General features: G+C 51.9%; 15 protein-coding genes across 15 annotated transcripts; 6 read left to right on the top strand and 9 right to left on the bottom strand.

Moving 5' to 3' along the window:
* Positions 1-81: 81 nt before the first annotated feature.
* On the bottom strand, positions 82-1,641 carry APUU_61261S (putative xylosidase/glycosyl hydrolase; the record flags this gene model as incomplete). The annotated part of the gene is made up of 1 exon (XM_041694584.1): positions 82-1,641. One exon carries the CDS (start codon positions 1,639-1,641, stop codon positions 82-84), a length of 1,560 nt encoding a protein of 519 aa, XP_041560399.1.
* A 1,011-nt stretch (positions 1,642-2,652) lies between these two features.
* Positions 2,653-3,636, bottom strand: APUU_61260S (lytic polysaccharide monooxygenase auxiliary activity family 9 protein; the record flags this gene model as incomplete). The annotated part of the gene is made up of 1 exon (XM_041694583.1): positions 2,653-3,636. One exon carries the CDS (start codon positions 3,634-3,636, stop codon positions 2,653-2,655), a length of 984 nt encoding a protein of 327 aa, XP_041560398.1.
* Positions 3,637-4,448: 812 nt separating this feature from the next.
* Positions 4,449-5,015, top strand: APUU_61259A (nucleoside deaminase; the record flags this gene model as incomplete). The annotated part of the gene is made up of 1 exon (XM_041694582.1): positions 4,449-5,015. One exon carries the CDS (start codon positions 4,449-4,451, stop codon positions 5,013-5,015), a length of 567 nt encoding a protein of 188 aa, XP_041560397.1.
* Positions 5,016-6,223: 1,208 nt separating this feature from the next.
* Positions 6,224-8,232, top strand: APUU_61258A (uncharacterized protein; the record flags this gene model as incomplete). Its single annotated transcript, XM_041694581.1, has 2 exons — positions 6,224-8,118; positions 8,178-8,232. 2 exons carry the CDS (start codon positions 6,224-6,226, stop codon positions 8,230-8,232), a joined length of 1,950 nt encoding a protein of 649 aa, XP_041560396.1.
* Positions 8,233-8,244: 12 nt separating this feature from the next.
* Positions 8,245-9,978, bottom strand: APUU_61257S (Zn(II)2Cys6 transcription factor domain-containing protein; the record flags this gene model as incomplete). The annotated part of the gene is made up of 2 exons (XM_041694579.1): positions 8,245-9,843; positions 9,889-9,978. The coding sequence occupies 2 exons, from the start codon at positions 9,976-9,978 to the stop codon at positions 8,245-8,247; spliced, it is 1,689 nt and encodes a 562-aa protein (XP_041560395.1).
* A 226-nt stretch (positions 9,979-10,204) lies between these two features.
* APUU_61256A (Kelch repeat protein) lies at positions 10,205-11,263 on the top strand (the record flags this gene model as incomplete). Its single annotated transcript, XM_041694578.1, has 2 exons — positions 10,205-10,364; positions 10,413-11,263. 2 exons carry the CDS (start codon positions 10,205-10,207, stop codon positions 11,261-11,263), a joined length of 1,011 nt encoding a protein of 336 aa, XP_041560394.1.
* Positions 11,264-11,600: 337 nt separating this feature from the next.
* APUU_61255A (serine hydrolase domain-containing protein) lies at positions 11,601-13,123 on the top strand (the record flags this gene model as incomplete). Its single annotated transcript, XM_041694577.1, has 4 exons — positions 11,601-12,048; positions 12,102-12,253; positions 12,319-12,601; positions 12,669-13,123. 4 exons carry the CDS (start codon positions 11,601-11,603, stop codon positions 13,121-13,123), a joined length of 1,338 nt encoding a protein of 445 aa, XP_041560393.1.
* Positions 13,124-13,504: 381 nt separating this feature from the next.
* Positions 13,505-14,787, bottom strand: APUU_61254S (NAD(P)-dependent alcohol dehydrogenase; the record flags this gene model as incomplete). The annotated part of the gene is made up of 3 exons (XM_041694576.1): positions 13,505-13,666; positions 13,729-14,583; positions 14,644-14,787. The coding sequence occupies 3 exons, from the start codon at positions 14,785-14,787 to the stop codon at positions 13,505-13,507; spliced, it is 1,161 nt and encodes a 386-aa protein (XP_041560392.1).
* Positions 14,788-15,156: 369 nt separating this feature from the next.
* Positions 15,157-16,083, top strand: APUU_61253A (SMP-30/gluconolactonase/LRE family protein; the record flags this gene model as incomplete). Its single annotated transcript, XM_041694575.1, has 1 exon — positions 15,157-16,083. One exon carries the CDS (start codon positions 15,157-15,159, stop codon positions 16,081-16,083), a length of 927 nt encoding a protein of 308 aa, XP_041560391.1.
* Positions 16,084-16,297: 214 nt separating this feature from the next.
* Positions 16,298-17,776, bottom strand: APUU_61252S (flavin-containing monooxygenase; the record flags this gene model as incomplete). The annotated part of the gene is made up of 1 exon (XM_041694574.1): positions 16,298-17,776. The coding sequence occupies one exon, from the start codon at positions 17,774-17,776 to the stop codon at positions 16,298-16,300; it is 1,479 nt and encodes a 492-aa protein (XP_041560390.1).
* A 361-nt stretch (positions 17,777-18,137) lies between these two features.
* On the top strand, positions 18,138-19,191 carry APUU_61251A (amidohydrolase family protein; the record flags this gene model as incomplete). The annotated part of the gene is made up of 2 exons (XM_041694573.1): positions 18,138-18,168; positions 18,305-19,191. The coding sequence occupies 2 exons, from the start codon at positions 18,138-18,140 to the stop codon at positions 19,189-19,191; spliced, it is 918 nt and encodes a 305-aa protein (XP_041560389.1).
* A 191-nt stretch (positions 19,192-19,382) lies between these two features.
* APUU_61250S (fungal specific transcription factor domain-containing protein) lies at positions 19,383-20,674 on the bottom strand (the record flags this gene model as incomplete). Its single annotated transcript, XM_041694572.1, has 4 exons — positions 19,383-19,651; positions 19,711-19,908; positions 19,959-20,191; positions 20,244-20,674. 4 exons carry the CDS (start codon positions 20,672-20,674, stop codon positions 19,383-19,385), a joined length of 1,131 nt encoding a protein of 376 aa, XP_041560388.1.
* A 109-nt stretch (positions 20,675-20,783) lies between these two features.
* APUU_61249S (Zn(II)2Cys6 transcription factor) lies at positions 20,784-22,190 on the bottom strand (the record flags this gene model as incomplete). The annotated part of the gene is made up of 3 exons (XM_041694571.1): positions 20,784-20,848; positions 20,887-21,950; positions 22,006-22,190. 3 exons carry the CDS (start codon positions 22,188-22,190, stop codon positions 20,784-20,786), a joined length of 1,314 nt encoding a protein of 437 aa, XP_041560387.1.
* A 262-nt stretch (positions 22,191-22,452) lies between these two features.
* Positions 22,453-23,398, bottom strand: APUU_61248S (SDR family NAD(P)-dependent oxidoreductase; the record flags this gene model as incomplete). Its single annotated transcript, XM_041694570.1, has 3 exons — positions 22,453-22,658; positions 22,723-23,057; positions 23,121-23,398. The coding sequence occupies 3 exons, from the start codon at positions 23,396-23,398 to the stop codon at positions 22,453-22,455; spliced, it is 819 nt and encodes a 272-aa protein (XP_041560386.1).
* A 306-nt stretch (positions 23,399-23,704) lies between these two features.
* Positions 23,705-24,786, bottom strand: APUU_61247S (pectate lyase family protein; the record flags this gene model as incomplete). The annotated part of the gene is made up of 3 exons (XM_041694568.1): positions 23,705-24,133; positions 24,181-24,425; positions 24,480-24,786. 3 exons carry the CDS (start codon positions 24,784-24,786, stop codon positions 23,705-23,707), a joined length of 981 nt encoding a protein of 326 aa, XP_041560385.1.
* Between the last annotated feature and the right edge of the window lie 418 nt (positions 24,787-25,204).

Genomic DNA, 25,204 nt, shown 5'->3' with positions numbered 1-25,204 from the left:
AGTTTACTGGCGGGAGCTTAGAATAATACCAGGCTAGCATGGTGGTCATTCATAAGGCATATCTCATAATCGAGCCAGAGGTCAAACAGTGATGTTAAATCCCAGAACAGAAACCTGACCTCCCAGTTCCAACGAGGCATAGTTGAAGATGCCAAATCGGTATCCCAGAAAGAATTCCCAGACATTGTTCAACGTATATTCAGGTCCCAATGGATCAAAGGTGCTGCCATCTAGTGAATATGCAAACCTGCCAGTGCCTCCACCAGGTGCAATATCCACCGCCACTTGCAGGTAGACCTCTGTTGCATTCAACTGCACACTCTCCTCTTCACTTCCCAACGACTCGGTCGTCCAGTCCTCGGCCATATCCACTCCACTCGTCATACTCACCCGCACACTTCCGTCTTCCTTCCGCAGCCCAATCCACGCTGTCTTGTCTCGTAACAAGGCTAACCCAGCCACATCCCCATCCACCATCTTTGATAAATCCAGCGTCAAGGTCGCGGTAGCATTAGGCCCAGGAATCCTCCTCGTCAGGGTATTCTTCGCCTGGTACAAGTCATCCGTCACAGACGCCGTGCGCAGCACCAATCCCTCGTTCTCTGAAATGCTCCACTGCTCATTATCCGGGTTATGATTCCACTCCCACTCCGCGTTCAAGGCATCCTGGAGGAAGTTGTAAGACGTCGGAATCCCTGCAACCTCCTTATCAGAAACTACCGGAAAGTCGTAGCTGGCCCCCCACGCGCCTGCATCGTCCAAAATAACACTCGGCCACCCGTCTTCATCCCACGTCACCGGCGCAAGAACCGGAATCCGACCACCAGGATAAGCATCGATGAATGCCATATACCACCAGTCCCCGGACGGGGTGTCGACTAGTCCCCCTTGGTGCGGTGCTCCTGAGCCCTCCACAGGGGACGCCACATCAAGGATCACCTCACGGATCTCGTATGGGCCCCAAGGCCCGTTTGTTGATTTTAGAATCAGTTGGTCGGTTGCTGGCCGTGTAACCCAGATGTAGTAAGTGCCGTTGATGTTGTAGAACCGCGCGCCTTCGATATATCCGACGTCGTCGGGGGCGTCGTACACAACTTGCGAGGAAACCTCGGTGGTGAGATCCGAGGAGAGCTCCGCGACGCTGATAGCCGTCGATCCATAGGCAACATAGACGCTTTCTGTATCGTTATTCGAGTCATCGATGAGCAGGCCCGCGTCGTAGTAGCAGTTGGGTATGCTAGCGGTTTGCTCCCACGGTCCTTCTATGTTACTGGCAGAGTAGACGTATGTAGTCGCGAAGTCGATACATCCTAGCCAGCGGAAGGTAGATGAGCTTTGCTGATATCGCAGTGTGGAGGCCCAAATCCCCTGGACATAGGCACGTTCGTTGTCCCCGAGAGAGTAGGCTGTGCCGAAGTCTAGCACTGGAACAGAATGCGACACATACTCCCAGTCAACGAGATTGTAGGAGCGCAGAACCGGGGCTCCGGGGGAGTAATGCATCGTCGAGGCGGAGTAGTAGTATGCATCGTCGACGCGGATGATATCGATGTCCGCGAGATCTTCCCAAAGGACTGGGTTGGTGTATTGTTGGGCGAGGGCAGCGGTTGCCCCAAGAAGGAGGGCTGAAACGGTCTTCATCTTGCGAGATGCGCCGTGTCTGCCTCTTGGTTACTGCAGTCGACGCGGGGATGCTTTATAGTAGTCACCCATTCCTGTGTCCGCAGGGAAACCACCGTTTAAGATTGAACCGAGCCGATGTTGATCATTATATTTATCCTGCACTGAGTAGAATAGGCTATTCAGTATTTCCCACACATATTTGCATAGTATACGTAACCCATCCCACCTGGACGGTGGCTTCCCTGCAAATATTAAGCCCGATCAAGGAAAGACTAGACTACGCTGGTAGGGGCTAATATACTCGAGATACTTTTACCCCATATCTCCCCACAGTCCTCCTTCGGACCTGTCGGTTAATTATTTCAGCCCTATTAACCTTCTAATATAGCCTTATATGATTTGTTCTGCCTATTTCTTCATGTAGATCAGACAAAGTAACCTCCAATCAGTATACACTCCCCATACTCTGCCAGGTACTTCTAATTACATTCTTTACACTAGTCTGCCCCCTGCATAGTAGTAATAGTTCCCTAAAAATTAGCCGAGCTATCACCCAGGCGTTGACTTGAAATTGTATAGTAGCTTTTGAGAACCGGTTTAATTTCAGTAGAAGAAGGGTGCTTGTCGGTGAATCTGGGTCACTCATGTCTGAAGTAGGGCCTATGGCTGGTTGAAATATTGAATCACAGCACAGACGATATAGCGTAAATGTTTGGTTCTTTCGGTCTAGACGCAGTATAATCAGGTTCGAACTGCTGTAGAAGTACGCCGAACGCCCCGTTCCAGTGCAGCACATAGTATGTAAACGGTGTACGAACATTAACTAACAGCCCCAGGTTCAGCTTAGAAGGACAGTAGATAGAGCGCTATTCTATTCACTCAGTAATATACAATTCTAACCAATCACCGCTAGGTACATAGCCATGAGAGGCATCTCGGTAAAAACAAGACGGCACTAAAGTAGCATCCAAAGTATCTATAAATCTAATCATGTTGTACAAGTGGCTATCACCTCACCGAAAACATCTCTCATGCCCGGCAATGTGATTTATGTCCGTGAGCTTCACGGTGAGGACCTTGATGTTTGCTTAGTCCTGTTGCAGAAGGCACACTCGAACCGGTAGGCTCGGCCATGGAATCAAGGACAGATGTCGATGGCGTAGGGAGAGACGAGGTTTGTGCAGACGGGATCAAGGAAGAACTGGACGTAAGGGATCCAACTTTGGACGTGCTGGTGACTGCCGGATAAGACCAAACGGTGCCATCTGAAGGAAGATTTGCGACGCCTTCGGCAGTTATATTGCTCGAGCTTTTCGCTGGCCAGACCAGAGGGCCAGGCATCGTATAGTTGACGTAGAGTTTAGAGTACATGTCGAATAAGATTCCAGGTTCATAACCGGTATATGCACCAGGAAACGACACAGTAGGCCCCGGAGTGGAGGTACTCTCACTAATAACCTCGATCTGAGCGCAGTTGAAGTAGAATTCCGCTTCGCCGTATTGGAGAGCGCCGTGAAGTGCAATCTGCTCGATTCGAACCAGATACTGTCCAGCTGGGGTTTCGGGCGGGATTGCGAACGTAAACTGACTCTTTCCAGTGGCCCCCCATTCTATGCCATTGTTGGTGAAAGCCGCAGGACCAAGTTCATAAATCTTAAACCATTCGCCAGAGCCATCATAGTATGAGACATTGGCAGGGGCTCGAGACAAATACACCTGCAAAGGACCGGGGTGTTCAATCTGAGCGCCAAAATCAGTTGCAAAGCCGATCGTGGCGCCTGCGCTCACAGTATACGTCTTTGTTTGAAGCGCAAACTCGTCAGAGCCAACATTGCACCTCAAATCATTGCCCTCGTACCCATTCTTGTAGGGCATATATCCCTGGGTGTCCTCACGGACGTATTCAAAATATTCGGTTGTAACGCCATCGGCAATCAGTTGAGGAAAGAAATAGTGAGCGGACGCGCCATGGGAAGCCACAGCCGCAAGGACGAGGGCACTAGGTAGCTTCATTTCGATGGGGGGGGTTGTGCTATGAGCGCGAAGAGGATACAAAAAAGAAAAAGAAAAAAACAAAGAAAAGAAAAACACAAAACCTACCGGAACAAGTGACTGAAAAACTGGTTGCTGTTGCAAGAGACGAGGCACTCGCCTCGACTTATATATTATAATTACTGGGCTACTATGGTACCGCTGGTATATGAAAGGACGGTGTGCTCGCTTCAAACCGTTATGGCGTGGCTCGGGGTGGGACTCTCCAGTACACCGTTACAATATTTGTTACCGGTATGATTATCCGTTTTTCCGTCCCAATACAGACTACAGAGCTGCATGGACAGGTGTACGTTCTGTATCCTGTAAGCAGATGTATTGCCAGTGCACACGTGCTGTAACTATCGTTCTCCTCTCCCCAGGGCTGTTCCTCTTCTTTAAAGCTTCATCTATTCGCATTACCCCGTTGCCAAGCATACATTGTGATCCCCATGTCTCAACACACAAGGTTAAAGCGTTATCTCATGTAGGTTCAGGCAGTACAGGAGCTGTCTTGGCACAATTCAACCAACAAGTCATATTTCTCTAGTCGAGTAATCCACATCCATGTAACATTGAACCCTTGGTCAATGTCGGCAGCGGGGTGGGGTTGGGTGTCGTTGCAGGCGCTTGGGCCACTTCATCCAAGCACTCTCATTACATAAAACAGCCCAGTTTCTTGACATCTCAGAATATAAAGCTGGACCGATCCGCGCCCTCGACTGAGCTTCACCAACGCAGCGTCTCATATTCACCTTGTTGGTGAAGGTAATACGACCATCAAATTCCCAGTAATGCCACTGCTGATCGCTGTGCAGACTCAATTGACCCGTATCACAATCCTCTCAAAACACAGCAGCATGGTGTCCAGCTCAGACATCGACTACTTGCGCCGCTGCGTGGAGCTAGCCCGCCACGCCCTTGAGGCGGGCAATCCACCTTTCGGGTCCTTGCTAGTAAACGCCAGGGGGGAGATTCTTCATGAAGATCACAACCGGACTGTGACTGAGGGAGATGTCACACTGCACCCTGAGCTCTCTTTAGCCAAGTGGGCCGAGAAGAACCTAACGCTGTCAGAGCGTGCTAGTGCTACAATCTATACTTCTGGCGAGCATTGCCCGATGTGTTCCGCTGCACATGCATATGCAGGACTGGGGCGGATTGTATATGCATCGTCCTCGACTCAGCTCGGCAAGTGGCAGAAGGAGCTGGGGGTAAAGCCTGGGCCTGTTGTGTCACTTCCAATTAATCAGATAGTGCCAGGTCTATCCGTTGATGGTCCAGCCCCAGGCCTGGATGAGGAGGTTCATGAATTACACCGGCTTCGACAAGCTCAGCTACAAACAGACAAGAACCCCTAGGAATACCTAATACTACTATACTAGTATGCCGGGACTGGCTCATATTCTATAGTTTGATCTACTCTCTTTATTATTTTATCGTTAATTGAGAAAAGCACTTTTTACGTAGAAGTAATGAATAAATGGAATATATATATAGGGGTAGGTTATTATATTAGCGTGGCACCATGATATTTGGCTGGATTGGGTCAAATATACAGCGTTCCTCTGGAAACATCTAATATACAAGTTCAACAGGGATCTTGGTAATGGGTGCTGCAACCAACTCCTTCGCATACAACCATATTCTCGGGAAATCAGATCAGGTCTTTCCGGACCATACTATCTAGCGATGGCAGACGATTCTTGTTGCGTGGGCCGCAGGTTTGTTTGCTCTGGCAGTGAATCTGTTTATGTCACATCTATTACATCGCCTCTCCCGCTTCATCCTGCGCGGGAATACTTTGAGTTCTGTCGTTATTAGTATCACCCTCCTGGCTACAAACGATGATGCCAGGAGCCATATGACGGAGGAAATGGCCATCCGGGCAATCGTGTTGTCAGTAGTTCGTGGTGCAATTACGGGTCGTGTCTACCTTATCACACTTTGCTGCATAAGAGAGACACTGGAGGAACTGAAAACTCGAACACAGCCGCCCCGAGCATCCAAATGCTCTCCGACTTCACTGAAAATAAGGCTGGAACTTGCATTTTGGAAAATATGGCCACTTCCATTACCTTGTCAACTTCGGTGAGTTTATTGGCCGAGGGCTCGAGGTCCGTGTATGTCTCCGCACACGGTGATTCTGCGGCATTGAGTCAACGGCGCAGAATTGGGGTCGCATATGCTTCATAAATCCCGCACAAGTAAGGCCGATGGTAAGCTCCATGTGCCTATGGAAGTTACCCTGCTTGTAACAGACACAGCAGCCTGTGGTCTGATACTTTGTTCATAGCCGGAGTAATTCCCCGACAGCAGGCTAATATCGACCTCTCCACAGTACGAAAGAGACAAATCCCGTGTGGGGTTCCCCATGAGTTAAAGGTCGTGGAATCCAAGACACGATCAGCCGTATAGACCAATCGGTTGTTTTTTTTTGAGTTTATTTTTTTATTTTTTGTCAGGATCACCCCGCGGTTAATAGAAAGACGTGGAGGACTCCGCCATGGCAGTATATAAACAGACAGCTCAGACCAGGCAGCCATGAAGGAGTAGAAGACAAACCAAAATGAAACCAAACAAGATTCTCCCACTCCTGGCTACGCTCCCAGTAGCCACCTGCCTTAACGCGACCTCCCTGACATCCGAGTACTTCGGAAATGACGCCCCCTGGTACAGCTCACGCATCCCGCTGTTCGAAACCAGCAACGAAGCCCTCCAAGAAGTCTACTACTACAGATGGTCTCTGTTCCGCGCACACCAGCGCGACCTAGGCTCCCTCGGCTTCCTGTCAACCGAATTCATTAACGACGTCAGCTGGCAAATCAACCCCTGGGCAATCCTCATCAACGCCGCAAACTACCATCTCCGCGAGGGGCGGTGGTGCCGCGACCGCCGATTCAAAGAGGACTACGCAGACGTGCTCTTCGGGCCCAATACAGACCCGCGCCAGTTCTCCGAGGTAATGGCCGACGGGGTCTGGCAGGGGTATCTCGTTGATGGCGTCCAGGGGGATGCAGTCGCGAGACTTGAGGCCATGAAGACCGTGTATGAGGGCTGGAACGCGACGCTCGACATCGGCGGGTTCGATACCGACAAGGGACTGTATTATGTCCAGCCACTGACAGATGCTACCGAGTACACGATTGCCAGTATCGACGCGAGCGGCGGGTATGATGGGTTCGGGGGTGGGAATGCATTCAGACCGAGTATCAACAGCTACCAGTACGCGAACGCACTCGCGATCTCGAATCTTGCATCTCTAAGCGGGGATCAAGACACCGCAGATGAATATTCCAGCAAAGCGACCGAGATCAAGAGTCTCGTGCAGGAATATCTCTGGAACAACGACTTCGCGCATTTCATCGACCGCTTCCAAGTCGATAACGAGAACGTCACCTACTGGGACCCGATCCGCGGGCGTGAACTGGTCGGGTATGTCCCCTGGACGCACGATCTACCTGATGACGAGGAGACCTACGCGCAGGCGTGGACACACTTGATCGATTCCGAGAAATTGGCCGGCGAGAAGGGTCTGCGGACAAACGAGCCCAGTTACGAGTACTACATGCGCCAGTATCGATATGAAGGCGAGAACCCAGAGTGTCAATGGAATGGGCCTGCGTGGCCGTACCAGACGACGCAGGCCCTTACGGCTCTGGCGAATTTACTGGATCATTACCCTGTGTCGGCGGGTGCTGGTGTAATCAGCAAAAAGGATTACAATAGTATCCTGGTGCAATACGCGAACCTGCACTATAACCCGAACTACGACGGGAAACTGAACCTCGAGGAAGATTATTACGCGGACACAGGCGCCCCGATTGTCGGACTCGCCAGGTCGCCGCATTACTTCCACTCCGGGTTCATTGACCAGGTTATCTCTGGCTTTGTGGGTATTCGGCCGAGCGCGGAAGATATTCTCGAAGTGAACCCGCTCGCAGACCCGGAGAGTGTGTCGTTCTTCCGGCTTGAGAATGTTTTGTACCACGGTCATGACGTCGCAGTGCAATGGGACGCAGATGGAAGTCGGTATGGATCCGCCGGACTGCAGGTTGAAGTCGATGGCGAGGTCGTTGAGACGGCTGATACACTCTCAAGAGTGACTGTTGATATCTCCCGCGTTGACCCGCCAGCCATAAAACGGCCCATCGCAAAGTCTATCCAGCTGGGTGTTGATACGGAGTATCCTGTGGGTAGTGTGTCTGTTTCCGATGTCGACTCGGCGGATATCCATGCGGTGATTGATGGCAGGGTATGGTTTTATCCTGAGATCGCGAACTGGTGGGATACGCCGGCTGGTAGTGGAGAAGAGATCTGGTATCAGGTTTATTTTGGGAGTGAAGTTGAAGTGACGAGGGCGGAGATTGCCTTTGCGAAGGACGAAGATGCAGCCGTTGATGCGCCTGGTGAATATCGAGTGCAGTATGCAAATGGCGATGAGTGGGTGAACGTTGGTGTTGAGTATGGCGAGGCTGTTGCGAATGGGATTACCGATGTTAGCTGGGATGCTGTTGCTACAGACAGTGTGAGGCTAGTCTTCACTCCGAAGGATGGGGTGAAGGTGAGACTTGTTGAGTTTAAGATATTCTAGATAATGCTAAGTGTGACCTTCTCAACGAAGTACCCTCCTTTATCAGACCCACAAACCACCAGGTCTACCGGATGGTAGATATCCAACAAATTCAACTTTCCTATATCATCGGATACAGCTGGCACGGCGAAAAGTACATCTCTACCGGTTTCCCAATGTTGAGAAATCCGGGCAATGATCCGCTTGACTAGATGAGTGGGATAGTGTGAGTGTTCGTATCCCCTTGCCTTGCTCTCAAGCGCTGGCCACAGTGTGTCCAGGATATACTGAAAGACAGTGTCCGACTTGTACACCTGAACGAGTTGGAGAAGTACCTCAGATAGGCTGAATGTGTATATATCAGCGGTGGAGGATACGGAGAGATCCAACGTGTCGAGTATCCTGATGACTGCGTTGGCGACATCATGCGAGGATGGCTCATCACAGAACTCCTCAAACATAGTCTCACAAAGGAGAGAGTAAAGCGCATTCATTGCGTCACGGTGGGTTGAAAACGGGGAAGATCCCGGTAATTGATCGAGTCGAAGCCGTGATTTCCAGACCTGCAGTCTCTCTCGCTGGATATTCAATAACCCTTGAAGATGCGGCCCGCGAACGAAGACGTTTCCAGATTCAACACGTTCCTCATCCGTGTCGTCCTTGCCCAGCAATTTGGCCAGGATTCCATGCGCTATACTGCCTATATTCGTCGACAGTTCAGATGCACCACAGCTCCTGGCCACGCATCGAAAGACGACAAGCCGCGACCGAATCTCAATTGTCTTGATCAAGATATCATAAATCAAATCATCCGCGCTCAGCCCCACGATACAATCCAGATAAAGCTGGTCGAAAGAGTCGGGGTAGCGATTCGGTCCGAAAGAACTTCCCCCTTCCCCTTCAAGTAGCAGTGCTGGTGGTTTTCCAAGTCGGTGAGAGACGCAAAGGCGATACCACATCTGAAGCGCCTGGGCGCCATGTTTTGAGCGGGTGAGACTATCCCGATTTTCAGAGACGAAGCGCACGGTGTCCCATACCGCGAGGCGGAATTTATGATGGTCCGTCGATGCATGGTGGTAGTAGGCGAGAAAGGTGTATGCCGCGAGCACAGCCGGTGCGTCCTCTTCAATATCGGTAGGCTTGCTATCGCGGAAGTGGGAAAGAGCCTGCTGATGATACTTCTCGGCTTGTGAGTGATGTGCCAAATTCACGGATGGACTGAAGACCGACCGCCGTGGGTCATTTGGTAGCGTGCGTCGCTGAACATCGGTGTTTAGCATGGATAGATTGGACGCCGAGATGCAGAGGACTGCCGGTTTTAGATAAGGCGATCGCAATGCCTGTTCTCCGAGCTGGGATGGACCGGCGGGGAGGAGGTGGCGGACATGGCTCATGAAGTGGTCCAGGTAGCCGACATCCAGGTCGTATCCAGTCACTGGTGCCTTGCACAGTGGTGCTTTTTGGAGCGCACCTGCTCGCGGGCCTTTGCATGTTACCGTCCGTGAAGGCTTCTGGAATGACTGTGTATCGAAGCTCCGAAATTGAAAGTCAAGGCCATAGATACATTCCAAGCTCAGTCTGATGCAGGCACGACAGATCGGTTTGGCTTCGTCACACTGTGTGGGTCAGTACGGTGTAGAGGGGTGGGTGGGGTGACTGACCTTCTTCCCTCTCTTGCGACACGCCCGGCATCCGGAGTGGTGTCGTTTAATATTGCGTGACCTGGGCTGGGAGGGCTTCTGGGGGGGCATTACAGGTGATTGATGAAGACAATGGAGAATGTAAACCAGGAGAGCAATGGAAAGAGTGAAGAGAATCTGAAAGCGACAATTTTTACGCGTACTCCGCGCTAACCCGATTGGGATATATTATACGCCGTCCATACAGTGACGACCACAAGGTACCTGTCTTGAAGCATATAAACGGGGCATATCTCGCTCGATTCAAGTCAGTCGTCCATTCGATGTCCAATCCATCATGGTACGCGCAGTGTGGAAGAAGCTACTGAGTGACGTCTCCATCCAGAGGTCCTCCCAGACCTTGTCCGTCATCGGCGGGAACGCATATATATATGGCGGCGAATTGAGGCCCAGAGAGCCTGTCGACTCGGCTGTTTACCGTATTTCAACCGATCGTGGTAGGACTCACCTTTGCATTGATCAACAGATTAATTAACATTCCACAGGCAATGTATCGGCTACTACGATATCAGCCATCACTGGGCTGCCGAATACGCCCCAGCCACGAGTCGGTGCCACATCCACTGCCCTCGGAGGAAAGATTTATATCTTCTCAGGACGCGGCGGAATAGCGATGGCCCCAATCGAGGAAGCCGGCGCTATCTGGGTATTCGACCCAGCAACGAGCGCCGAGCAGTGGTCACAACTAAAGCCCAGTGACTCTGGCGCACCATACCCTGCCGGCCGCAGTTACCACGCAGTGACCAACAATGGAAAAGACACCATCTTCGTACACGCTGGATGCCCGGAGAAGGGCCGACTTCTCGATCTCTGGGCTTTCAACATTTCCACTAAAGCGTGGACTGAATTACCGCACGCGCCGGGCCCGGAGAGGGGAGGTACCTCCATCGCATACCACGATGGAAAGATCTACCGCATGAATGGGTTCGATGGGAAAACTGAACAGGGAGGCGCATTGGATTTGTTCGACCTTGCCACCAACGCATGGAGTACTATTACATACGCAGCTGATGGAACCAACGGCCCAACTGCGCGAAGTGTGAGCAGCCTTCTGGCTTCTGTGGTCGGCGAAAAAGCGTCCCTTGTCACGATGTTTGGTGAGCACGACCCGAGTAGCCTAGGCCATCAAGGGGCAGGGAAGATGCTTCCAGATGTTTGGTTGTTTGATATCGGGTCGAAGACTTGGTCGAAGGTCGAAGTGGATGGAGAAGTTCCGCCTCCCCGTGGGTGGTTTGATGCAGATATAGCCGATGGACATCAATCTGGTATCATTGTCCATGGTGGGCTTGCAGAGTCGAACGCGCGTTTGGGTGATGTATGGTTGTTGGAGTTTTGAGTCATCTAGCCAAATAGAAGTCGGCATAATGCATAGCTCTACCATAATTGCAAGTCGCTATGGAAGATTCACCCGGTCAAACTCCGCCTGTGGAACCTGATCCGATTTCTTGAATTTAGAACTCATAAAAACCGTAACCATATCCGCGGGCGGATTGCGGGTTGCGGCTGTATATCCATCAAGGCATCCGGTTCGGCTCATGCGGAAGCGAAGCCGTCCAGCACCGCAGCCAGCCAGGGAACTCAACCCGAGTCAACATTGCTCCGACATAATATTGGACAAAATACCATGAATTAGGTGTTCGTTGAGCTGGGGCGTGCAGAAACCGACAGTCAATATGCCGATCTCACTTTCTCCCGAGGCGATTGCAGACATCCGCAGCCTGGTGGATCAAGCCTGCACAAACGAACATGCTCGCCTTCCATGTGCTAGTGTCGTTGTGCTTGGTAAGGATGAGAAAAGTGCACCAGTTGAGCTATTGGTGCGTTCTGCTCGCTCGAATGGTCTAGAGACTGCAAACAGCCCTGGCAAGGGCAGTTCGAGTCAATCACCTTCGCAGAGCAAGCCAGGGCATGACGATATTTACTGGCTTGCATCCTGCACGAAACTCGTCACTGGGATTGCGTGCATGCAGCTCGTCGAGGAGGGCAGATTGAGACTCGATGATAGTTCGCAAGTCGAAGAATTATGCCCGGAGCTAGCAATTGTCAAAGTCCTACAGGACGATGGGTCGTTAGTGGACAAGGAACGTTCGATCACGCTGAGAATGCTTTTGACCCATACCGGTAGGTCCGGCTCTTCCCGGTCAGAAATACCCCTCCACCACTAATGAAACAAGCTGGCTTTGGCTATTCATTCTTGAACCCGAAATTGCAGGTCTATGCTCGACGGGACCGTCGTGGCCAGGCGGAATATAACGAGTTCTCGGGCAGTGTATCTGATTTCCACCAGCCCCTCGTTAATCAACCTGGGGAGCGGTTCGAATATGGTGTAAGTGCATGTTAACCCCAGGGCTGATTACATATCTCTATGTATATGGTTGCTGACCCAGCCAGATCAGCATTGACTGGGTTGGCATCATTGTCGAGCGGATTACAGGGCGAAAGCTGAACGACTACATGCAACAGCGCATCTTCTCACCACTGAGCCTTCATAACCTTACTATGGTTCCGTCGCCATACATGAAGGAGCGACTCATAGGGATATGGGAGCGAGGTGAAGATGGGCAGTTGGCACATCGAGACTATCCCGTGCAGATGTCTCTGGATGATGAATTCACTCCGGGCCTCTTCCACAGCGGCGGGGCAGGCCTATTTGGCAGTATACGGGAGTTCGGCAGTACGTTATTACCGTGTTAAAAGCGTATGGTTCCGTCTGAAGCTGTACTGATATTCGTTTACTGCAGAGATTCTTGGTACCCTACTCAACGACGGCATATCACCCTTAACAGGAACGGCAATCCTGTCACCAGCGATAGTTAGAGAAATGTTCACAAACCAAATCCCCGAGCAGCCGCATTTTGCTCGGCGACAACTACCCGCTGTTAAGCCTGAGTTGGTCTATCCCGTTGATGACCTTTATCCTCCATGTCCACCTTGCCACCCGCAGGGATGGGGACTCAGTTTTATGATTTCACCAGGCATCACAGGGCGTTCCGAAGCAACTGGCCATTGGTCAGGCCTGTCTAACGTGTTCTGGTGGTGTGACAGACAGAAGGGCGTTGCGGGGATAGTGGCATCGCAGGTTCTTCCTTTTGTTGACCCATACGCTGCTAAACTGTGGGTAGAAGTTGAGGCGAAGGTGTACGAAGGTGTATGTGAAGTTCAAGCTGGGATTGACAAAGGCAATGGCAGTGCGTGAAGTTTCGCTTTCACAATTAGACATTTGGTTTATTGCTGGGTACACCTTGCTGTTATAAATATATATAGAGGTATAAATATATATTTACTCCATATAACAGGAATATCAATATTTAAGTTATCTAGAAAGGTACTAAAATACTAGAAATATTTATTTCAGGAACTAGTTAGTAAATATATTAGAGAGTTATATTAGATAGTTGATTCTATGAAAATGGATTCCCATCTGCGGCTATCCCCTGGCTCGCACGATGCCCAGTAGCATCTGGCCAACGGGGGAATTATACACCCATATGAAGGTAGACATCGACGTATCTCATAAGAGAGAGGTGTTAAACAGTGTCATCCCACGCGAGTATCGGTTTCACGACCTACACATGAATTAGCTTGCGATAACGAGCATGGAATTGCTGCGCGAAGTGCTTGCCAGTCCAGATTTCAAATCCTCAATAGCTTGAGACAATTGATGGGCGGGATACACCTTTGCCAGGCGATCGACAGGAAACCGGCCATCTCGAAAGAGTTGGAACAGCTGTGGAACGAACTGCAGGCATGGTGAGTTCAGACAAAGCAACCGCGTCAATCAGGGTGATAGAGAGAATATACCACACGAGGGTCGGAAAGGCCTTCAATAACACCAACTATACGCTTACACGAGAGCAATAGATCCAGGGCGTTCACGCTCAACGTCGCATGAGGTGGAGGCACGCCGACCAGAGCCAGGGTTCCGCCATGAGCCAGGCACTGAATGGAGTTTTCAAGCAAGCGTGGTGCCCCCGTTGCATCAATAATGTTATCAGCGCCATCAGGCAAGATTTCGCGTAGACCGAGGATAAGGTCCGGATTTGCAGAAGTGTTGAGTGTATCTGTAGCGCCCAACGACAACGCCAAATCCAGTTTTGCGCCAACGAGGTCGACGGCCACAATCCGACTCACACCAAGGGCCTTTGCGGCCAGGATCGCTGCAAATCCGACTGCGCCTAGGCCCAGGACCACGATCCTGTCGTGGCCTTGCGGCTGGAGCACGTTCAGAACGGTTCCTGCGCCAGTGAGGTATCCGCAGCCCATTGGTGGCAGGTATGGTAACTCGGCCGGCCTTGCGTCCAGCTTGACCACAGAGCGTTCCGCGACGACAGCCAGCTTGCTGAGCGATGACTGCCCGAAGAATTGACCATGAACACTAGTGTCATCCGGTAGGGATATAGGGGATTTGGAGCCGGGACTGGTGCGCGCAGTATTGAGGAAGTTCACTTTGGTCATGTCAGGACAACCACCGCACCGGCCGGCTTTGCAGTTCTTGCACTGCTGGCAAGTGTGAAAAGAGAGAGCCACTGTGTCTCCAGGGTTCAGTGACTTGTTGGACACAGCGGAACCGATCCATCGCACAATGCCCACGCCTTCGTGCCCTAGGACGACCGGATAGTTGGCGATGGGCATGCCGCCGTTTTGGACAACGATATCCTAGCAGCAGTTAGGGCAAGCAGAGCCTTGAATTTGGTTGCAGGAAGTACGCAAGCATACAGTATGACATAGCCCGGTGTATTTCATCTCCACAAGCACTTCGCTGGGCAACACCTCGTCGAGGATCACATCTTGAAGTATAAACGGGGCGCCTTTCTGATTCACAACATATGCTTGCGTGTGTATATTGTTTGGCTGTTCCATTTTCAAAGAAAACCAATAGTCCAGCATGTGATATTCCACTGATTTGAATTGCAGTCGAGTATATAACTCGATCCGTATACAAACTTTGGCGGAACCCAACCCGGGCTCCAGAGCCCGCAGGCGGCATGCGGAATCCGATCCGCGGTTCGTCTTCTACGCAGAGAAGGCTGGCAGATCCATAACACGGTGGGACCAGTGGATCTTAATCCGGGGCCCCAGGCATTCCTTACACGGCTCCCCTGTCCAGCTTGGGGTCGCCCCCGGGCAGGTATTTAGACCCGTCCCCAGAACCACAGACGCGATACCTGCAGACAACTCGTTCGATTCGCACAGGGTTTATATTTCGATCAATTGTTCCCCTCCCAGAAAATGCCTTCTCCAAAGCAGCTCACTCATACACCCATCGCCGATGGCCTCCTTTTCGGGGAATCGCCGCGCTACAGAAACGGCTTGATTTACATCAGCGACATGACCGGCCAGGCGATATACACCATCGACCCATCGTCCGGAGCGAAGACACAGCTGTGCGTGGCCGAGAATCAGCCGAACGGGATGTGTTTCGCGCCCGACGGCTCGCTGATCTGGTCCTCTATGTTCGATGCCAAACTGTACCGCCACGACTCGACCGGCACCAACACAATATACGCAGACTTATCCAACATCATGACTGGATACTGCGGGGACATGGCCATCGACGCCAGCGGCCGTGTGTACCTAGACGACACCGGTGCAAAGGTCCTTCACGGCGAGCAGCCGCGACCAGGCCGTCTGCTGGTCATTAATACGGATGGCTCTGCTGCTGTGGCCGATGAGGATATCATCTTCCCCAATGCGCTGTTTATCAGCAATGACGGAAGGTCGATATACTGTGCCGAGACCTTCGGATATGGACTGTTGAAGTGGGATCTTGGATCAGATGGCACGTTGTCGAATCGCCAGAAAGTATGGTCGCCCGCAGCCATCTCGCCTACGGGGGAGACTGGGAACACCCCGGATGGGATATTCGGAATAGACGGTGGATGTATGGACGGGGAAGGGGGGATGTGGCTCAGTATGCTGGGTCTGGAGAAATTTGTCCGCCTTGACCAGGAAGGGAATATCACCCATGAGATCAGGACGAAGGGCCACGCCACCGCTTGCACTCTGGGAGGTGATGATGGTAAAACGCTGTTTTTGGTTAGCAATTGGTTTTCGGAGGACCAGGATGGTCTTTTCGCGGCGATGAAGGGGAAGCGGACAAAGTGTACTATTAGCTACGCCAGGGTGGATGTTGGCAAAGGAACTGCACGGCCATAGCGATATACAGGAATACAAATGTCATCAGACAAGCTGAACACGCCGGCACTGTATAATTAGACTTTGTATGAGTAGACCCAGCGTTCTGAAGAGGAAAGTAATCGCGGTGAACTCATAGTATTATTATTGCTGGAAAAAGAAATGGAATATATGACAATAGCTGAAGCTAATCACAAAATCTTAGCAATAATGTACACGATGGACAACTTGTCTGCTATGCCTTGCTCCCCGCAGTATCAAACTCCACGTCTTCAGTGATGCTTCCATACTTCGCCTTCCAAAGGTCCACGAAATAGTTCGTCCGGCCCTTCCACGGCCCAATGTTTCCACACCGGGGCATTTGTCCCGCTGCCTTTTTAACATAAGTAGCGTCGAGGTTCCACATCGGTTCCGGCTGCAGGTGAGAGCCTACCGGGACACGGGGGACCACCGTGGTGTATCTATTCCGCTCCATATATAGCAGGAGTCTACACAGTAGCTGACTGGTAGTCTCCGTCCCGAGAGTCCAAGACGCATTGACATACCCCATCATGAAAGCCAGGTTCGGCACATCCTGCAAGAGCGCCGTACGCCAGGCATACCGATCCGCAAGGTCTACCTGGATTCCGTCGACTTTGACGTCAATGCGACCACCGATAGCAAGCTTGAGCCCAGTAGCAGGGACAATGATATCTGCATCAAGATCCTTGCCTGACTCCATAATCACCGAACCAGCAGCCACGGATTTGATACAGCCAGTTTCAAGATGAGCTTTACCAGCGCGCAGGCTCTCGAAGAAGTCCCCATTGGGAGAAAAGCAAAGCCGCTGGTCCCAGGGCTTATACCGTGGCACGAAATGGGGGTCGATTGGGACGTGGTCTGGAAGCTGTTTCGCAACGGCTGACTGCAGGGTCTTTCTGGACCACCCGGGGAAGAGCCGACAGGCCTGGTATATCACGACAATAGCCCACATGAATATCCATCTATCGATCTTGAAGGCCCAGGACTGTGGCAGCACCTTGTGTCTCAGGGAACTGCCCGTCTGGTTGTCAATGGACATGATGTATGTTGGGCTGCGCTGCACCATGGTGACATGTGCAGCCTTTGTGGCGATATTTGGTAGAAGCGTGATGGCAGTTGCACCGCTGCCAATAATCACAACGCGCTTGTCGGTGTAGTCCAGGCTCTCGGGCCAGAATTGGGGATGGGCCACGGTGCCCTTGAAGTTGGTCGAGAGCCCGGCGATATCTGGCTCGAGTCCCTCGGTGTAATCATAGTAGCCCGTTCCCAAGACCAGAAACCGGCATTGCAGCTGCACACGGCGGTTGTCTTCTATATCAATGTCCAGTTCCCATAGTCCCACTTCGGTGCACCAATTTGCAGAGACAACACGGTATCGAAACAAGATATGTTGATCGATACCCGCATCTCTGGCAGACTGACATAGGTAATTAGCGATGGATCCGCCATCTGCTATGGCTCTATTTTCATGCCATGGATTCCACGGGAACCCGAATGTATGCAGGTCTGTGTCAGAGCGGATCCCAGGATAGCGGAATAAGTCCCATGTACCCCCGATGTTGCTCCGGGATTCAAGTAGCGAATAATTGAAATTGGGAAGATTCGTTTGGATATGATGGGCAGTGTTGATTCCGGAAATACCAGCGCCTACGATGATCACATCGCGGAAGGAGTTCAAGTTGTTGTTCGTCATTATAAAGGACTTTTTGATGGGACTGTTTGGCCAACGCAACGACAAACCCCAAGTGTGTATATATAACGGCCATCTTTCAGGCCAAGAGATATCCTGAAGGATTAATTTCACGAGCGGATGGAAATCCGAAGGATGCGGAGCCCCAGACCAAACAGCCCCTGCGGATATCAACCCGGACTCCCTGCATAGTACCGGAGTGACATCCGCACATTCCCACGCAGCCTACCAGTAGTATGGTACCGAAGACTCTTTTCCCCGGTAATGGACTTAATTGCGGAGTTGCGGGGAGAACCATGAGTATAGGCCCGTTCTGGGGGTGGCTTACACCGAAATGCAGGCTCCTTAACTATAAAGCGCACCCATGTCATGGGAAGTTCGCCTCAATTCAACAGGTATCTAACACCAAATACTGATTTCCACCATGGCTCCCAACAGAATCGACGTCCACCACCACTTCGTCCCAGACTTCTACCGCAAAGGCAAGTTGACCTCTCTGCACTGGCCTCCACCACTAACCCATATGTGCAGCCGTGCAAACCTCTGGCGGTGATCCGTCCGGCTGGTTTATCCCTGATTGGACCCCAGAGCTTGACGAAAAGGTCAATCAGCAGTTCGGTATCACGACCAGCATCCTCTCGTTGACTGCCCCGGGTGCTTGTATCCTCAAAGACCCCCAGGCATCCGCAGACCTGGCACGCAAGACAAATGAATACGCCGCTCAACTCCGCGACTCTAACCCCCAGAAATACGGCTTCCTCGCCGCGCTGCCCAACATCCAGAACAAGCAGCTCGCCCTGGACGAAATAGCCTACGCCTACGACGTCCTCAAGGCCGACGGCGTGGTCCTCTTCACCCGCTACGGTGAAGACAACCACTACCTCGGCCACCCCGACTTCACGGACATCTGGGCAGAGCTCAACCGCCGCTCAGCAGTGATCCTGGTACATCCCACCCACCCTGTCGACATCAGCCAAGTCAGCGGCCTTCCTCAGCCTGTCATCCGATACCCATTTGAAACCACCCAGACGGCCCTGGATATGCTCTACAACAAGACGGTCCGCAACAACCCCAACTGCAAGATCATCCTCTCCCACGCCGGCGGTACCCTCCCTTACCTGCTTGGCCGACCCGCTAGCATCCTGACCAAGACGCAGGAGGAGCTCGATGCGTTCTGGGACGATGCCCGCAGCTTGTACTACGATACGGCCGTGGCGGGCTCTGAGAATGTGCTGCGAATTATGGAGAAGTTCGCGAAGCCTGGTAATCTTCTTTATGGAAGCGACACCCCGTATGCGAATAATGATATCATCCGGTTTCACACTGGCCGACAGGATGCGTATCGGTTCGAGGATCCTGGTCTGGCGGCTAGGATTAACCGTGGGAATGCCTTGGATTTGTTCCCGCGGCTGAAGTAGTTTTTACACTAGATTTATGGACTTGAATCTTCCTTTGAATATTTATTCGGTATTGATTATAATTTGAAGCATTTCAGTCAATTAGTAGGGGGTTTCCTCATGGATATCATGCGTAGTAGACCAAATATATATACATTAAACTGCAGGATCGCTTCACAACTTGCAATGCTAGAAATTTATTCTCGCTGATACTAAGAGAACGGGGTCTGAAGGAACTGGGGGTCCGAAATGCCGTCCGCCAGGCCCTCTACAAAAGGAAAGAAGGAGAGCCAATTCATTTCCGATGGATCGCTGATCCAGTTGGCAGTGGCCTGGTCAGCGAGCGTGGCTTCATCAAAGGCCAGCGGAGACGAGCCCTGATCTGGCAGCGGTATATTCTCGTACCAGGTGGAATCGCCGATTGTCTGACTCCTATACTCTTTGTCGGATGATGGCCCAGAAGATAAGACCGGGTTCGGGTCTAAACAAGCATTGCAAGTCAGTATATTCGCCCCTGGTGATTGAGAGCTGTGTACTCACCAGATTGCGATTGGAACACCCGCGTTTGAATGGCCTCGACTATTCGCAGGCATCGTTTCGCCGAGCGGCTTCGAGACTGGTATGTGCGGAAGAAAGCTATACATTTGTTCCAGCTCTCGATCAGGGCTTCTTTATTCTGTATTCGGCTCAGGCAACAGAGGCGGCAGATAAGAAATACGATAGAACAACTATGCATATCTATATTCCGTTGGTTAGCAGGTCACGATGTATGATCGCATGACACGTACAGAAGACATTGTGCCACGACGGTGGTAGAACCTGATTGTAGAGATCGAGGTTCCCTGTGATCAGCTCGACAAGATCGCGAGCTGATGAGACGCAGAGGTTGACCCCTTTGTCCAGCATGCCGTTACGCATAGCTGACTCCATCGAACTATCTTGTCCTGAGGTTTCCTTGGAGCTGGAGTGGAAGAGAGCCGATAGGACCGGACGAAACATGATTAATCGGACATGGAGGTATCTGCCATCCTTGAAATCAGCAAGAGACCAAGAGACACTTGATCAAGACTAACCTGGCATGCAGAATGATTGCCTGTCTGTTGAACGCAGGGGTCCTTGCACCAAACAAGTCATTACCCTCGAAGCCCATAAAATTGTAGTTCCGGGCTTTCAGATATTCAGGCAAGTCTCGCTCCCATGCCGAAAGAGAATTGTCTATATTGAGCAGCATTTGCAATTCACCTCGCCTGAGCTTGTCGTTTGCCGTGGAGGCTGCGATGAAGTTGAAGCTGATGTCGCCGGTTTCCTTATCGCCGGTGCCAAAGTATAAAGTATAGAGCACGTCGCCCAGGATATCCTGTAGTTTGATGGCTTGGACATAGCATTCCGTTAAACTGGGTGCATCATGGGGCTGAGTCGCTGGCGCTGAGGGCTCAGTGCTCAATAGTTCATCATCGATTGCAGACGGTGAGATGCTGTGCTGAGAAACAGCTGGGTGGATCATTAGGGGTCGCCCGTATGTCATAGAGAAGACCCTACAGGTTAAGATGATGTTAGATGTTTCATAATATGATCAAAGATGGAAAGTGACTTGCCGGTCGAGAAGGATACAGCTAGTCCATGCTCGTCTGCGCATCTCTGTTTCCAGCTGGCTTAACATTCCCCTTGAACAGCATCCCTGTTCACAATAATCAGGTTCATGGTGGATGCCAATACCTTGCGCAACGCGGATAGCGAGGCCCACCATATTCCAGCAGGCGCTTGCCATGTCGGTGCTTTGCAGATAATGACCCATAAGGATAAGCATCTGCACCAGGAATATATCTCCTCGGGCAAGTATGTCAAAGTCGATGAGAGCTTTGGCGCGCTTAAAGAAGATCAGACCAAGCTCGCGTCGATCGCCCTCAACCACGGCGGTACCGAACTGAGTTCCCAAAGCAAAAGCCAGATTCAACAGACAGTGGAAGAGTTTCTCATCTAGCGCAGCATAGTAACCCTTCCGAGGTTGCGCCTCAAGTCCCTGGGGGGGAGTCTGGGCAGAGGATGCGGCCCAGAGGGTCATATATTTCTCCATGAAGGACGGCCTATGCAGAACAGGATACAGAGAATGAAAATACGTCCAGTAACCATCGAGAAGTGCATCGGCTTGACTTCTGGGTGGGATACTGAGATGGTGCCCTGAAAAGCTGAAGCTGGGCTTGGGCGCCTCCAGAGATGAAGGATGAGAACTTCCTGCCACCGAGACACCTTCGTCCTGGAACAAGCCTAATAGTTCATTTCTTTGCTGGGAACGCTCTGCGCCAGCCGTACTTGTGCTTTGACTCATGGCCCGGCGCGCATGGCTGAGAAACCTCAGAGTGCTGGATGGTCCATAGAAGTCAGACCGCTGGCCCTCTCGATCGCCAATGGATCCAAAGACACCCATGGCATCAATTCCAGCTTCATCGCCGGCTTCATGGTTACCCATGATCGAGTGCCGGTCCACAAATACTGATCCTGTGGCATTCCCGCTGGCTCTGCTGGATGTAGTGCCTGATGCACGCACTACGTTCCCAGAAAGCATATCACGCATCTGGGGTGCCTCGCCTGGCAGCTCATGTAGACGGGGCCCAGATTCGGCATCCTCTTGCGGTATGTGTTGGCGGGGTGAGGGTGTGGATGGAACCGCACGTCCACTGTGACTAGTAGTCATCTCTTCTAGACGAGACGCATCATCGTTCTCGTCAATCGCCTGGCCCTGCTCTAAGTGCTGGATTCGGCTTCTCAGCGACTGGACGTAGCTAGCGGGGCTGTGAGCGGCAATGTCGCCATCGTTAAGGATAACCTAGGCCATACCTGTGACACCACCCCTTCGCATTCCGTCCCTCCTCCCAGATACACGGTGCGGTAGAGCCCCGTTTGGCACAGGTACCGCAGACTGGTTTTGCGCCGTCGCATTTTCGCTTGCGGTCGCGACATTCATTGCAGGCAATGGCGATTCGCCGTCGTTTGCGGTCGCCTCTGGACGCCTCGGATAGCATCGCTCGGTGAAATAGGTTGTCTAGGTAGATGGCCGACAGGGGTACAGAACCAGGATATGCGTGAATTTAAGACGCGGGGGTGGCCACTGGGGCCCCAGGTCCTATCGATGATCTACTGAACTCTACCTTGCTTGGCTCTAATGCCTAGTAGGTAGGTAATGGGACGCTGGCGTTCCGGTAGTCCGGCGCCCAATTACCGTTTCTTACACTGCGAGTTGTATTATGAACAACGCTATGGATTACAGAGATATACTATACTATACTATTTCAGCCGCAACTGAGCATGCAACCCCCCGTCGACCGAAAGGTTCACACCGGTTATTCCTTTCGAATAGTGGCCCGCCAGGAAGACAGCAGCATTCGCAATCTCCTCCGGCTCGCCGATGCGCTGTAGCGGGTGGCAGTCGATCAGTGTCTTCTCCATCTCGCCATCCTCACTCATCGAAGCGATCATAGGTGTCCGCGTAACTAGATATCCAAATCCCACCGTCAGCCCGTTGCCACGATCAGATGGATCGGAAGTTAAACATACATCCCGGCAGGATCGAGTTACAATGAATTCCATGCGGAGCGTAGTCCATGGCCACAGTGCGCGTCAGAGCCACCACTGCTCCCTTCGAGGCTGCATACGCCGGTGTCCCCGAAAGCCCAACAACGCCCAGGACCGACGAGAGGTTGATGATACTACCAGCACTGTGATGGCCTGGAAGCTTTGGCTGCTTCAGCATCTGCGCGCCGGCATACTTGCAGCCGAGAAACACGCCGCGCACATTAACCTGCCACGTCGAGTCAAAGACCTCTTCGCTCGTTTCATTCACTGGGCGCGGTTCCGATGCCTCCGGGGCAACACCTGCATTGTTGACCATGCTATAATATAAAACCAGTCAGAACACCATATTTTACTACACCCTATGGCAGGTGAGACTTAACACGTCCATGCGCCCGAACTGGTCCGTCGCCGCTTCGACCAGATCCTTGACACTGGCTGCCTTTGTGACATCAGTAGGAACAAATAGACTCTGACCACCTCCGGAGCGGATGAGCTTGTCTGTCGGCTCGTCATGGCCCTTACTCGACGCATCGCGGTCTGCGCAGACGACGGTTGCCCCATGGTTACTAAATGCCAGTGCAATTGCGCGCCCTAGACCCGAGGAGGCGCCCGTGACAATCGAGACTTTCCCCGCGAGTAGTCCTGGAATTCCGGCCATGTTGACGAGGAAATTAATAAAATCCAATAGGTAATGAACTGGCAGCGGACAGAATGCAGGGTCGATAAATGATGCTCCTTGTTACGGTCTGTGTATTGATACCGGAGTCTCATCCGCAGCCGTCGGAACCACATCCGCAGCGCTACGTCATTTAACTTGGACTATGGGCAGGAGCAAGAAAGTATAGCAAGCAGTTTGTGCATAACGATATGTACAGAATGACCCACTGGGCTGTATAGCCTCACTGCCTGACCTAACCGGCTTGATCGCCCACGTCTCAGGCTATTCAACTTACTCGAGGTTGAATTACAGCTTCTGACCAGCAGTCTCGGGAATAGTGCTGGCAACCTGGTCAGACCCAAGCGCCTCAATCGCCTCATACGGCAGAGAACCCGTAGTCAGAGTCCCCTCAGGAACCGAGTTAGACGAACCGCCCAAGTCAACATCGTCAACAACCGCATAGCCAGTGTAGTCCGAGTCAGCAAAGAAGATAGCCTCGTCAGGGCAGTTGACGAATGCAGAGCTCTGGATCAGGACTTGCGCGTCCATGCGGCAGTTGACGCCGGTCAGTAGCAGGCTGTCCCAGTAGTTGTTGATGATGTGGACTGTGGCGAAGCGGATCAATGGGGTACGGCTGTTGATGTTGTACCAGTGGTTGTTGGCGTATGTGACGTGCAGTTTTCCTTCGTCCTCGTCGGCGTTGCTGTCGGAGTGGCCGATCAGCGAGGCTTTCCACTGCTGAAGTTAGTATAGATCAATACATCGGAGCGGGGGCAGCGTACGTGGTCGTGGAAATAGGTGTTGGAAATCGTGATCCAGTCAGCGGCGTGGCTGATATCAACAAGACCATCCAGGTCGTCCTTGCCAGCATCGAGATCCCCAGAGAGATCGCAGTGGTCAACCCACACATTGGTGGACTCGTCGATTCCAATGGCATCGCCGTTGTCAGCATCGACCTGGCCGATCTTCAGGTTACGCATGATAACGTTGCTGACCTGACGGATGTAGAATCCGATGCCAGTAATGGCTGCAAGGGGTCAGCAAGAGCCTATTCTATCCACAGCTCAAACGGGACACCTACAGCTTCCAGATTCACCGTAGATGGTCTTGTCCGCTGCAACGCGGATCTTCGCGCTGCCTGAAATTTCACCAGAGACGATAATCGTCAATGCGCCCTCGCTCTCGGCGGCTTCGGTCAGGCTATCCAAGTCGGTAACAGTAACGGTGTCACCGGCGGCACCACCAGTAGTGCCACCATTTTCTGTGCAGTATCCAACTGTACAGCTCTCGGTAGCCTGGCGGCGAGCCAACTCAGCGCGGCTGGTGAGCTCCTTGGTAGGTGAAGCAATAGCCACAGCGGCTAGTAGGGCAAAAGTAGTAAATCTCATATTGGTGATCAGACCCGCGGCAAATGCAGTGGAACGACTCAGATATGGAATGATTGCTGGTTATTGTTGATGGTGACGTCCAGACTTTATACATCGCCCCAAACAAGCAGGGTATAACATCTCCGTCATAGAGCCTGCCCAGAACTGGTCTCCAATCTTTCCCCGGATATCGAAGCCCCGAGACAATGTGTCCAGGCCAAGAGAGGCACCGAGTTTACCCTCCAATGGCATTTATATTGACTGGCAGATCATCTCCCAATCGATCACGGCAAAGAGCAGCGAGCGCCGTGACCCATGCCAAGAATCCTTAATTACAGCGCAGTCCGTCTAGACGAAAGGATCCGGTTGGAGCAAAATGCATTCCCGCGGTGTTTCATAGCTCTGACATTCCTCAAACGAAGGCCCACTCCAGGAACGC

The sequence above is a fragment of the Aspergillus puulaauensis genome, chromosome 6 (genome assembly GCF_016861865.1).
Source record: "Aspergillus puulaauensis MK2 DNA, chromosome 6, nearly complete sequence".
Lineage (NCBI taxonomy): Eukaryota > Fungi > Ascomycota > Eurotiomycetes > Eurotiales > Aspergillaceae > Aspergillus > Aspergillus puulaauensis.
The sequence above is the reverse complement of the archived record's forward strand: the minus strand, read 5'-3'. Positions and strand labels throughout refer to the sequence as shown.